General features: G+C 45.6%; 1 protein-coding gene across 1 annotated transcript in view; it reads left to right on the top strand.

Annotated features, from left to right (window-relative positions):
- Nucleotides 1–5,539, top strand: part of LOC146839508 (uncharacterized) — a 151,486-nt gene extending 145,947 nt beyond the window's left edge. The window contains exons 3-6 of the mRNA XM_085650811.1: nucleotides 4,691–4,777; nucleotides 5,064–5,150; nucleotides 5,298–5,375; nucleotides 5,513–5,539. Of these exons, the coding sequence (XP_085506937.1) occupies nucleotides 4,691–4,777; nucleotides 5,064–5,150; nucleotides 5,298–5,375; nucleotides 5,513–5,539 (279 nt within the window). The remainder of the gene's footprint in view (nucleotides 1–4,690; nucleotides 4,778–5,063; nucleotides 5,151–5,297; nucleotides 5,376–5,512) is intronic.
- Nucleotides 5,540–14,046: the final 8,507 nt, after the last annotated feature.

Raw genomic sequence — 14,046 nt, 5'->3', positions numbered from 1 at the left:
ACCGTTGGTTTGGCTGGTATAAGGCTTAGTTGCATTTTTTGATAGAGTGCCCTGTCCACCACATCCTGAATCCAGCCAGTCTTTCTTTAGTGATTTTTCTATTTTGAGTTACATTTGAACACTGTCCCCCCTCATTTATAGTTTGACAGGTATAGTTTGACAGGTAACCCGGGGTCTTCCTGGGGAGCAGGCATAACAAATTCCACTACCCCGCTGGACTACCGTCCACCTTATTTAGTGATCTCCTCCAACCTGGCTATCCCTGTGTCTTCAGAGGAGCAACACGAGCTTCTCTAAAAACACCTAAAGTTTGCTGAGTGGCTGCCTTGTTTCCCATGTGTGCCCAACAGACTTTTTTGTTTTACTCCTTGTTGTAAAACGAGGCATTAGTTGTGAGGCCTGCACAAATAATGGGTGTACATTTGTCCTTCACTGAGAACCAAACACCCCAATGTACCACTTGACTCTCAGAGGGTAGCGTTGCAGAGCAGTCTAAGGCTTACTCTAGGGAGGTGGTGTGGGCTAGTAATCGCCATTTACAGGTACGCAGAAATATCACTCAATAATTGATTGTCCAGTCTGTACTTTTCTTTATAAAAAGGAAGAGTACATTTATTACACACACACTACTCAATACTATGCATCAATTTACAGATCTACATAAGTTGTTGGAAATACTTCTTGATATTGCGCAAACACTCTCACCCCTCCCGCGGGGGGGCCTAGTACACCACTAACATGTGTGAACATCATCAGCCCGCAAATGCATCTGGTTGACCATAACCTGGAGTGGTGGCCCACCCATTATTTCAACAAGCACTTATAATGGGAACATCTGTCATGGGGACACATAACCCTGACTGAGAGCATCTCATACTAACCATACAGTATACATATTTCAATCACAGTGGCTGACAGTCTGGTTTTTCAACTAACGCATTAGCAAGAATACATGCCTAAGCATCAATTGGAATGACAGGTACTTATCATATTAGGTAACATGATCAATGCAAGTCAATCACAGCCCCTAAAAGGCATTGTATTCATAATCACTTGATTATGAAATTACAACCAGGCACCATGCCAAGAATTCCTCGCAACATATTTCCAATTTACTTATTATTTTGCATATTGCATGTGACTTCCCATCCCCAAAGGAAACAACATTATGTAAATGCACCACTTGTGCAATTGCATCTTTACACCTCTAGGGGATGTCGCCACAAAGATTATCCATGTTCATCCTTTCACACCTATGTGCAGTCATAAGCATCAGCTCCCAGCTGCAGAACAAAAGTTCCAGCATTAGGTAGGCTTGATTAAACATGAATAACCCTTGAGGTGTTCTTTCCTTCAATCCCCAGAGACTGAGAGTGGGGACGTCCTACTTTTGTGCTGCAGAGTCTGCGTTGCTCCTGCAGTACCCCCTGCACCTTTTCCAACAAATAGTGGTGACCCCATCTTCCTGGGGCCACCACATGCTGAAAACGGGCAGGTTTTCACTTCAGGCCTTCCCAGGCCCTGCAAGGCTATATTGGGCGCTTTCCACCCCATTGCTTGCATATCTGAGCAGCGGCTCTCCTGCTGCTCCAGGGAGTGCCGCACTACTCCGATGGCCTCACGCCGCGTTTCCACTTTCTTGGGGGCCCAGTCCCACACTGGCAGCTCGCATCCAGGTAAGTTGGAGAGCAGCTCGGATGGCCACCCCCGCTGCTCTCGCTTTCTTCCCAACTGGCCAGCACCCTTGCTTGCTGCCACAGGAGCCGGCCTGTCATTTTGGTCTGCTCGCTCCTGCAGGCAGACACGGACTCCGCAGCCAGCCGGGTGGGGCCTCAGGGGAGTGCGATGGCACTCCCCCCTTATTCCCAGGGAACTGAAACTACCCCATGTGGTCTCTGTCTCCATAGGAGAATAATGGAGTGTTCCTACAGTGAAACAGTGAATCTCACTGACTATCCCTTACATGTGTCTCCCCACATTATAAGGCCTATTCCATGTCACCACCCAACTCTGCATAGTCGGTTTCACACCATTCTCTCTGTACCAGCTCCTGGGCTGCGCACAATAGGTATCTCCCCCACGCAGCCCTTACACGGGTGCACACACGGGTGCACCCGTGTCCAGATGTAACCAGTCCGGTGTCCCTTACCCTGGCTACAGCGTAGCAGCCTTATCTCACAAGGCAGACCCCATTGAAATCCACAGGTAGTCCATTTCATCATGAGTTCACTGTGGGTGAGTCCCAGCTTACGAGGCGCTCCCCCAGTAAAAGGTAAAAAATCAGGTGTTCAAATAGAGGAAAAATTCAGGTGACTCAGATAGTCAGAACCACCTTCTCACACTCCTAAAGTGAGAGTTTGCTGTTTGTAAAAACAATAACTAATGTACTTGATACACTGAGAGCTTTCTACAAGGGAGTCTGGGTCCTAGTTTTTTCTGTTTGAGACAGCCAGTCTTTATATAATGTTCCTGAAGAGAAGCAAGTAATATCAAATGTTATGATATGGTAACATAGTCTTTATTGTGTTAAATGCCTGGCCTAAGAATCCCGTTCTCTCTGATAGGTCTATCACCAAATTGACCATGCTTTTGCTTTTCACACAGCAATCCTATTGATGCTTCGGCTAGGCAGTGTTCTCCTGGAATTCTGTTCCCAATCGCCAGCTGCGCAAAACATGTTTAACAGCAGTGGATTATCCTGCCTTTCCTGAGCGACCAAATCTCTGTGTAGCTAGATGTCTTAAAGAGTAGAAAGCTTGAACATCAGGTCTCAGAATGCTTGATTCTCAAATCCTTATTTACTTTAGGAAACGTCATTGTCCTGTATCCTCTGACATTCTTTCCAGATGGTTTACGTGGTCCATGAAACAATCTAAAATTGATAAAAACTGTTTCATGGGGTCATTCCTCTAGGGGCGCCATAGCTTCCTAAACGGTTGCAATAACAGAACATTCTGAGAGCTGCTAATTGGTTTCAGCTTCCACTTTCAAAAAATTAATTGTTCATGCTTCTTCTGTTATTAAGCAGCTTTAAAATAGCACAATGGTAGTCTCCAGTCTTGCAAGAAAATCTAGATTTTACCAGCGTCAATGATGAAAAGTCCTACTTTCACTAAATACACTTAGTTGACTATCTTTAATTTTGTGGATAGTGGTTTGACTCTCTTTTATATGTATTGTCCCTCACTAATTAGCTCTCTGATGCAGTGGTTCTTAACCTGTAGTCCAAGGACCTCTGGGGGTCTGCGAGGCCTACTCAGGGGGTCTGCAAACGTTTTTACAAAATTAAATAATATTAAAATTAATAAATACAATTAATAAAGTATGTTTGAATGAAGAAGCAAAACTGAAAATTGTGAACCTTTTTCAATATTTGATTGTGAATTAACCCCTTCGCTGCCAGGCCTTTTCCCCTCCTGTGCCACGCCCTTTTTGGGCTATTTGGGGTAGTGCACGCTGAGGCCCCTGTAACTTTTTGACCACAGTAGGTATCCACGCCAAATTTGCGTCCTTTTCTTCCAACATCATGGGGATTCTGAAGGTACTCAGGGTTTGTGGATTCCCCTGGAGGGGTCACCGAAATGAGCCAAAATACAGCAAAATTTAGGTTTTTTTGGGGAAAATGGGAAAAACGGGCTGCAAATGAAAGCTTCTGGGTTTTCCCCTGCAAGTGTTATCAAAAAAAGGTTTGTGGGGCTAAAATCACCATTTTCCCAGCTTTTATGGGATACCAGACTTTTGGCAGAAACCCAACATTTTTTACACAGTTTTGCCATTTTTCTGGGACATAGCCTATTTTTGCTATTTTTTGTGCTTTCGACCTCCTTCCAGTTAATGTTAGAAATGGGTACAAAAACAATAATGTATCCTGGAAAGCTATACATTTTAGAGAAGTAAACAAAATTCTGAATTCAGCAAGGGGTCCTTTGTGTAGATCCATCAAGGTTTTTATAGAAACTAACAGTTAAATAAAGGATAAATTGAAAATTTGTTGAATAAAAAAGACTTCTGTGTCAACGTTTTCACCTGTAACTTCTTCTAATTATGACAGCTCTTTGAAAGCAATATACCGTTACATCCGCTGGACATTACTGGTTGTGGGGATATATAGGACTTGTAGGTTCACCAAGAACCCGACGAACCCAGAGCCAAAAACTGAGCAGCAACTTGCAATGGTTTTTTATTATGTACCGGGTATATAGTAATTATTCTGTAAAAATGTGTACATGGAAAAATCGGTATGAAAGACACCTATGTATTTCTGAAATGGGAACAAAATATAGAGTTTAGAAACAGTAGATATTTGCACATTTCCGAAATTGGGAATACTCATACTAGCATGAGAATTATCAGTCATTTTTAAGTCGAGGGACCGTCCGGTCTGCCGAAGGCAGAACCGGAAGTCCGGAGATCTTATGATGCTTAGAGTGGCTATTTAGCCCGCCTCTCTTTTTGCCTCTCCTCCATTGGCTGGCTTCCTCAACGGAGGCCAGCCATTGGAGGAGGGAGCCGTCCCTCCAAATAGGCTCCGTCTTTTTCAGATTCGGGGGCGTGTTCCGTGCTGTTCTTTCCACTTTTTAGCCACGCCCTTTTTAGAACAGCAGGAACACGCCCTCGAAGCCGAAAAAGTTTTGAAGCTTCCCGTGTTTTGTCTTGTGACTGTTTTTTTTTTTTTGGATTGACTTTGTAGGTGTGCCCCGTGTCCTGGCGTCTACGTTCTGCTCCTGAGGATCGTCTTGCTGTTGTGCGTCGAGGCCATGACGAAACTATTCTCCAGGTAAGCCATTTTGTCTGTTTGTTCGTCTCGTGTGCCCCTGATGATTGTCTTGCTCTTGTGCGTCGTGGACATTAGTATACAATCTTATAGGTAATGCAATTTTTCTGTGTTTGTACTAATGTGTATTTTTTTGGGGACTTTGTAGGTGTGCCCCGTGTCGTGGCGTCTACGTTCTGCTCCTGAGGGTCGTCTTGCTGTTGTGCGTCGCGGACATTAGTACACAATCATATAGGTAATGCATTTTGTCTGATTTTGTATTAATGTGTATTTTTTTTTTACTTTGTAGGTGTGCTCCGTGTCCTGGCGTCTACGTTCTGCTCCTGAGGATCGTCTTGCTGTTGTGCGTCGAGGGCATGACGAAACTATGCTCCAGGTAAGCCATTTTTTGTCTGTTTGGTCATCTCGTCTGCCCCTGATGATCGTCTTGCTCTTGTGCGTTGCGGACATTAGTATACAATCTTATAGGTAATGCAATTTTGTCTGATTTTGTACTAATGTGTATTTTTTTTTTACTTTGTAGGTGTGCCCCGTGTCTTGGCGTCTTCGTTCCTGCATGGACAGCTTTGCCCGTCGTGAATGGACAGCTTTGCGTTTACAGGTAACCCATTTTGACTTTTATTTGTGTCCGCCATTTCTTTGTTTGTCGCGTCTTATTGTGAGGATCATCTTGCTCTTGTGCGTAAGCGATTTTTCCTTAATATTCTTTTAATGTTCCATTTTCTTTTTCTATTGAAGATGTTTATGTGGTGCTGTGACTTGTGACTTATATAGTGCTGTGACTTGGAGAATACAAGTCCGTCTACCGCGACATTCAGGTAAGTTCTTTCTTTAAAAAATAAAACTAGATACAGTTTGTGGTTTGTTATATTTTATAATGTTTTTTATGTTCTTAAAAAATATTTAGCGGTTAAAAAAAAAATATCCTTAACATTTTTTAGAATTGTTTCGATATTTGTCGAATGTGCTTTTCGCTGCCTTTCATGATTTGGATACGTCAGGGTGGGGCACGTATTTTAAGTAAACGGCAGTTGGGGATATCTTCACGGAAGGTATACAAGTAAGTGCGACATTTTGTTATCTTATTTAGAATGCTTTTTGCTTCTAATGTCATTGATTTTTGTTTTAAACTGTTTTTTTCGTTTGTGTGTACTTTCCTTGTTCTTTCCCAACTTCACCGTCTCGTCGGCCATAGACTGCTTTGCCTGGTAACTTCTCTTTGATTGCAGGTAACTTTTTTTTTTTTTTTCTGTGTCCGCCATTTCTGTGTTTGTATCGTGTGCTCCTGAGGATCATCTTGCTCTTGTGCGTCGAGGACATTAGGAAACAATCTTCTAGGTAAGCCATTTTGTCTGATTTTGTACTAATGTGTATTTTTTTTGACTTTGCAGGTGTGCCCTCTGTCTAGGCGTCTTCGTTCCTGCATGGCCCGCTTTGCCCGTCGTGAATGGACAGCTTTGCGTTTACATCTCACTACCTCACAACATCCCTCTCCCTCACTACATCACTGTTTCACTACCTCACTCTCTCTCACTACATAACTCTCTCTACCTCACTACTCCACTCTATCTCACTACCTCACTATCTCACAACTTCTCTCTCTCAAAACATCACTACCTCACTATCTAGCTCACAACCTCACAACTTCACTCTCTCTCACTCACTACCTCGATCACTCTCTATCTCACTACCTCACTCTTTCTATCTCACTAACTCACTTTCACTCTCTTTCACTACCTCTCTCTCTATCTCACTACATCACAACATCACTATGCTTATATATCACTACCTCACAACATCCCTCTCCCTCACTACCTCACTCTTTCACTACCTCACTCTTTCACTACCTCACTCTTTCACTACCTCACTCTCTATCTACCTCACTCTCTATCTACCTCACTCTCTATCTCACTACCTCACTCTCTATCTACCTCACTCTCTATCTCACTACCTCACTCTCTATCTACCTCACTCTCTCTCACTACCTCACTACCTCACTCTCTCTCTGCTAATGCAATAGGTATCACATATGCAAAAAAAAAGCTAATGCCAATAGAAATGACAATGCCATTTATTTAGGGATACAAAAATGATAAAAAAATAATGAGCAATACTACCTATAATATTGCCGAGACCATTGCATTGTAAATGCTTGTTTAGAATGATTTCTTTTTTACACAATGTCTTTCATTTGGAAGGCAGAAATGCATCGAAAGTCAATAGGTAATAACAGTTCCTTTACAAATCTGAATTACCCTAAATCTCCCGATAATAATGGTACCTCACTTGTAGGGGTAGGCATAGTGCCCACGACAGGAAATGGCTCAAAACCCAACGTGAACACACCACATTTTCACAATGCAAAATTACCCTTTTTTAGCAAAGTGCCTAGCTGTAGTTATTTAACCCTGGCTCTGCCGGCACCTAGGGAAACCTAGCAAACCTATACATTTTTGAAACCTAGACACCCAGGGGAATCCAGGATGGGGTAACTTGACTGCCTCCCACCAGGTTCTGTTAACCAGAATCCCTTGCAAACCTAAAATATTGCCAAAAAACACTTTTTCCCCACATTTATCTGGTGGAAAGTTCTGGAATCTGCGTGGATCCACAAATTTCCACCCACCCCGCGTTCCTCAAAGTCTTCCGTGAAAAATGGTACCTCACTTGTGTGGGTCGGCCTAGTGCCCGCGACAGGAAACGGCGCAAAACGCAACGTGGACACACCTCAATTTCGCTGTGAAAAATGACCCTTTTTTGGCAAAGTGCCTAGCTGTAGTTTTTGAACCATAGCTCTGCCGGCACCTAGGGAAACCTAGCAAATCTATACATTTTTGAAAACTAGACACCCAGGGGAATCCAGGATGGGGTGACTTGACTGCCTCCCACCAGGTTCTGTTATCCAGAATCCCTTGCAAACCTCAAAAAGTGCCAAAAATAACACATTTTCCCCATATTTCTGTGGTGGAAAGTTCTGGAATCTACTTGGATCCCCAAATTTCCACCCACCCAGTGTTCCCCAAGTCTTCCGAGAAAAATAGTACCTCGCTTGTGTGGGTCGGCCTAGTGCCCGCGACAGGAAACGGCGCAAAACGTAACATGGACACACCTCAATTTCACAGCGAAAAATGACCCTTTTTTGGCAAAGTGCCTAGCTGTAGTTTTTGAACCATAGCTCTGCCGGCACCTAGGGAAACCTTGCAAACCTATGCATTTTTGAAAACTAGACACCCAGGGGAATCCAGGATGGGGTGACTTGACTGCCTCCCACCAGGTTCTGTTACCCAGAATCCCTTGCAAACCTAAAAAATTGCCAAAAAAACAAATTTTCCCCACATTTCTCTGGTGGAAAGTTCTGGAATCTGCGTGGATCCACAAATTTCCACCCACCCCGCGTTCCCCAAAGTCTTCCGAGAAAAATAGTACCTCACTTGTGTGGGTCGGCCTAGTGCCCGCGACAGGAAACGGCGCAAAACGCAACGTGGACACACCTCAATTTCGCTTTGAAAAATGACCCTTTTTTGGCAAAGTGCCTAGCTGTAGTTTTTGAACAATAGCTCTGCCGTCACCTAGGGAAACCTGGCAAGCCTATACATTTTTGAAAACTAGACACCCAGGGGAATCTAAGATGGGGTGACTTGACTGCCTCCCACCAGGTTCTGTTACCCAGAATCCCTTGCAAACCTAAAAAATTGCCAAAAAATACACATTTTCCCCACATTTCTGTGGTGGAAAGTTCTGGAATCTGCGTGGATCCACAAATTTCCACCCACACCATGTTCCCCATAGTCTTCCGAGAAAAATGGTACCTCACTTGTGTGGGTCGGCCTAGTGCACGCGACAGGTAACGGCGTAAAACGCATCGTGGACACACCTCAATTTCGCAGTGAAAAATGAACTTTTTTTGGCAAAGTGCCTAGCTGTAGTTTTTTATCCCTAGCTCTGCCGGCACCTAGGGAAACCTACTAAACCCACACATTTCTGAAAACTAGACACTCTGGGGATTCCAGGGAGGTATGGCTTGCGTGGATCCCCCAACGTTTCCTTACCCAGAATGCCGTGCAAACCTCAAATTTAGCTGAAAAAATCACCTTTTTCACACATTTTTGTGTGGGAAAGTTGTGGCATCACCGGGCTGACACAAATTTCCTACCACCCAGCGTTCCCTCGGGGCTCCCGATAAAAACAGTGCCTCACTCGTGTGGGAGGCCTAAGGACCCGCCACGGGCAAGGGTCCAAAACGTAGTGAGGCGCACCTGCTTTCTGCCGCCCTGGGGGGGAATCGGGGAAGGTGGTTTCATCCCGATATGCCCCTAAAGGGGCAGAAAGACTGTGGCTATTTTTTGTGGGGGTGGGGGCATTGGTATGACCATTTTGGGCAGCCCCGACCCCCACGCATAAAAAAAGCCTGCGTATTTGCTGGCGCCTATTGGGCTTTCTACCCCCCCAGGGAGCAGCACTAGTTTGTGGGTGCAGTACTGGGCACTCATTCTTATAATGACCCTCCTTTTTACAATAAGCACACTGATTCCATGCTAACTGTTGTCGGGGAAAACCATAATTAAATCTTTGGGCCGTCCCTTGCTGGAATTGTGGCTGTGGCTGAAACTGGGGTCGCTGCTGTGAATCTGACTGATTCGAACGAGGCGGATACGCCTGTTGCAGAAGAACTTTGGTCTTTAGATCTTTCATTTTCTTTTCTGACTTTTCCTTCTCTTCTTTCTCTCTATTCTCGTAATACTGAGCAGTTGCAAGTATCTGTGCTGTCGTCGACACTGCCCATGCACTTTCAGAATCCTTTAACTTGTTACTAAGCTCAGGTAGTAAATTAAACACGAACTTGTCGACAAACAATCTCTGGCCTCCCTCAGTACTCATATCTTGCCCACTGTGGTCTACGAAGGTCTCTTCAAATCTAGTGAAGAAGTCAGAGACGCTTTCGTCCTTCTTTTGCTTGCATGCCGATAATTTATCCCAATTGACTCGTAACGCTGGCATCAGCGTTTTCATCAGAGTAATTATTCTGCCAGGTAAAGCAGCAATCAGAGGTTCAGGTTTAGCACCGCCAACTTGTTGCGCATCTGCCGCTATAATAGCTGCCCAATCACCTCCTAAGGCGACTGGGTGGTTTTCTTGACGAATTTTGGCCCATATAGGCTGTGGCACCACATTACCAAAACAACATTTCAATGTTTGCCAAATTCATGATACACGCTTGAACTGTCTGCGTTAACTCTTTGTAATAACCAGCAGGATTTTTACGTGGGTCTGGTAACGCTTGTTTTACGGCTAACACTTCGGCCCGTTTCCAAGGGATGTGTATCCACACTCTCTGGAAATGTGCCGGGGCAGCGACAATATTATTAGCCCCATCTGCTGGAACTGCATCACGCCATATCGGTGGAACTTCCCTCATCGGATATTGTCCTCATCGTTTCCTAGTAGTAATCGGTGAACCATCAGGGTCTCTTGTCGCTCGAAGAGGGGACTCATCCCTATAAGCTAAAATCAGTTCTATCGCTCCCCTTACTTCTGGACCTATCACCATTCCTGCGGCAAATTTCTGTTGAATATTTATCAGGTCAGAGGGGACGGAGTCTAAATCATCATCTTCCCATTCTTCACGCACAAGAGAACACATCACGTCAAAAACATAACGTTGAGTTGGTTCATTCCATTGCATAAAGGTATCTAACACTCTTCGTGCATCATACTTCGTAGCTTTTGACATCCACCTAAGAGCTGTCGAATCTAACGTGTCTCGTTCCTGGGGACCAGGAAGCTGGCTACGTCTCTGTATAGAGTCAGAAACGGGTTTCCCAATTAAAGACCTGTAGAGAGGAGTTAAGATATTAGTTACAGAGTCGGTTATTTTCCGGCGAACGGAAAGCGGAGTCAGAATGTTCACAGGGTTCGGGGACAAGACAGCTGAAGCAGATGAAATAGTAAGGGTAGGAGTAGCAGGTAAAGCAGTTTGCGAAACGACAGGCAAAGGCGGAACGGGCGCCCCAGGAAGAGGGGGTGCCGAAGGAACATTAACCACGGGAAGGATAGGAGCTGGAATCAAAGGAAGTGGAGCAACTATTCCAGGCTGACCAGCAGCTGGCTGTACAACAGGTAGCAACTGTGGTACTGTAATACCCTGTGCATACGGTGGGGGTGAATTCAACAGGTAAGACAACAGAGGATCCTTTTCATGATCCTCCATCGGCTTAGCAGGACATGATGGCAATACAGGGTAACATTTATCAATTGCCAAATTATATTTTCTATTCGCCATCTCCATTGCTTTCTCAGTCTCGTTGACATGCAGCTGCCGAGCAGACTCCATTAAAGTCAACCCTTTCTCTTTCTGTTCTTTCTTTGTTTTCCTAATTTCTCTCTGTTTGGCTTCTTTGCGCCATACGCGAAAAGAATCAAACATTGCCGGCCGGGCTTTTTTCTTGAACAACTTCATTTCTAGATTGTCTAGTATTTCCGTTTCGAAGCTACCATGCGGTGGCCAACTAAGGACACCATCTTTTTTGGTGTAACGGGCCCATACTTCATTATACGTAATAGGACCCACACCATGTTTACAATAGAGCTCATATGTAGGAGTTCCAATCGGAGGAACCGAACACGAATCCTCCAACCGGGAATCCCCGTTGCAACGTAACCAGGACAAGAAACAATTACTACTGGTAGTCATGACAACAAAGACAAATTCCAACAAAAATGCGCAGAGAACTTAGGCCTACCAAAATGAACTAATACCAAAACAGAGATTATCTAAACAAGAGCAACCAATGATAATCTACGAATTAAACCAGAGCAACAAGGAACAACCAAACTGAGCGTAGCCCACTTAATACTTAACTGAAATGTGGAAGACGTCACCAAGGAGAACCCGTCTACGTCTCGCCGTACTAAGGTCTGCACCTCGGGTCCAAGACAGGGCGACAGTCAGGGCAGCGGTCCTCTGTAGCCGTCTGGGAACGGGAACCCTCGTGGAAGAGATCGTCGGGCCACTTTTACGACATGCAGGGATCGATGAAGCGGGGTACCTCCCTCCGGAATCTTCACACGAAACTTCTCGAACTTTTCAGGCTTTGGACCGGTACCGGATGACGTCGCCCTACGTTGGGCGCCAATTTGAGGTTCTGGACTTTTAAGAGTCCAGAGGTGTCAGGGAAACAACACCCGAAGACCCCTGAGTTCCTCCTGTCCCGGTGCACAAATAAACAGAGACACGGGCTTCTCGATGGTGGCGTCAAAGACCAAGGTTTATTTACTGCAGGGACACAGAAATCATAGGAACCACACAGAGGCAGAATCTACGAGACTGTTCGAATTGCATTAAGTGGGTTACTCTTTAAATACACGCAAAATGTCTTTAGGCTACATTACACGAATATTTCTTATGCCCAACCCGGTATCCCAAACAAACAGTAAATTTGACATCAAACAATAATTAGTCGTAGGTTTTCGGTATTCGATCAGGTTCTCTCGACAGTTTTCCATTCTTTGCCCGATCCTCCCCATCATAAAAATCGTAACCTCCCCATTGTAAAAGCCCAGAAGGAAAGGAGCAGAGCCAGGTACAAAGGATTGAAATGTAGGATAAGAGGTGTTTATGGATCATAAACGGGCATGGCTACCGTCTTCGGCCTTTCAGTCAGGACAACGGACACGAGAACCAGTACAGCAGGACTGGCCTCAGGCAAGGGAGGTAGCTTGATTCTGCCTAGTCATGCAGCGTCAGCCTTTCTCGGGGCTCAAGCTTACGTGTCCTTAACAAGGTGACTCTGCCGGGGTCATCGTCCGTTCATTGACTATGTGAGGGCAAGAAACAAAATGGATGCCGTAACTAAAATGGATGCCACGACTTTACCACCGAATGCCCTATTTCTCAGTGAATTCATGCTAGTTGCGTAGCGAAAACACTGTCATGCATAAAATGGATCTTTTGCGGTTCATTGGTACCGAAATCGTGTCAGTACTACGATACCGAATTCACGGGTTCGGATCGCTACAGAACCTCACTGCCCTCCGCAGATCGTACCACTGGGCTTGGAATTCATTCCTGGTCCTTCTGATGGGTGCAACAGCATTCACCCTATCGATGATCCTCTGCCACAGGCGTGATTTTTTGGCTATGTTGGTCTGTCTGACCAATGTTCCAAAGAGCTGTGGCTCGACTCTGGTGACTTCGTTGACAAGGATGTCCAGCTCTTCCCTTGCGAACTTTGGATTCTTGTCTGTAGGCATGGTGTGGGGTGAGGGTGTGGATGGTTGTGGGTGTGAATGTGAAGGTGTGTGTGGGAATGTGAAGAGGGGGTATGTGTGAAGGTGTATATGTTAAGGTGTATGGGTGCAGTTGTTGGGGTGTGCTCTGTAGCTGCAGTGAGTCTGTTGCAAAGGCTCATGGTTTGTGTGTGTGGGCCTTTTTTATTGGTCCATTTGTGGGTGTGCCTGAGTTTGAAATTTTGGTGGGTGTTTTATAAGAGGTGTTTGTGAGTTTGGGCCTCTGTTTGCCTGTTTGGATGTGCCAGGTCAGTCATTTTGATGTTTTTTTCTACTGTAGACGTGTTTTGTGGTGTTGTGCAAGTCGAATTGACCCTCCTTGTGCTGTTTTACAGTGTCCTGGTTCTGTACGAGTCGTTTTCGCGTATGTAAGGTGCGTACATACGCGATGTTGTTGTACCGTGCTCGCATACGCAATGTTGTTGTAAGGTCCGTACATACGTGATGCTGGGGTACAGTGCTGGGGTACGGTGCGTCCACGTACGGGGCTGGGGTACGGTGCAGGGGTATGGTGCGTCCAAGGATGGTGCTGGGCTACGATGCTGGGGTACGGAGCGTCCAAGTACAGGGCTGGGGTATGGTGCGTCCAAGTACGGGGACGGGGTACGGGGACGGGGTACGGTGCGTCCAAGTACGGGGCTGGGGTACGGTGGTGGGGTACGGTGCTTACAAGTACGGTGCTGGAGTACGGTGCATCCAAGTACGGGGCTGGGGTACGGTGCGTCCAAGTACCGGGCTGGGTTACGGTGCGGACATGGGGGGGGTATGGTGCTGACATACGGGGGTACGGTGCTGACATATGGGGGTACGCGCGGACATACGCGGGTGGGGGGGGCTGTACGACTCGTATCACAGGCACAAGTTTATCCGGGATACGAGTGGTACAGAGTTCGCTACGTACGGGACGTTTTACATACGCTTGTGTATTCGGAAGGGCGGTATGGATCGTACTTGTGCGCTCGGACTTCAGTTTTACGATTTGTACG

The sequence above is a fragment of the Triturus cristatus genome, chromosome 4_1, assembly GCF_964204655.1.
Source record: "Triturus cristatus chromosome 4_1, aTriCri1.1, whole genome shotgun sequence".
NCBI lineage: Eukaryota > Metazoa > Chordata > Amphibia > Caudata > Salamandridae > Triturus > Triturus cristatus.
The sequence above is the reverse complement of the archived record's forward strand: the minus strand, read 5'-3'. Positions and strand labels throughout refer to the sequence as shown.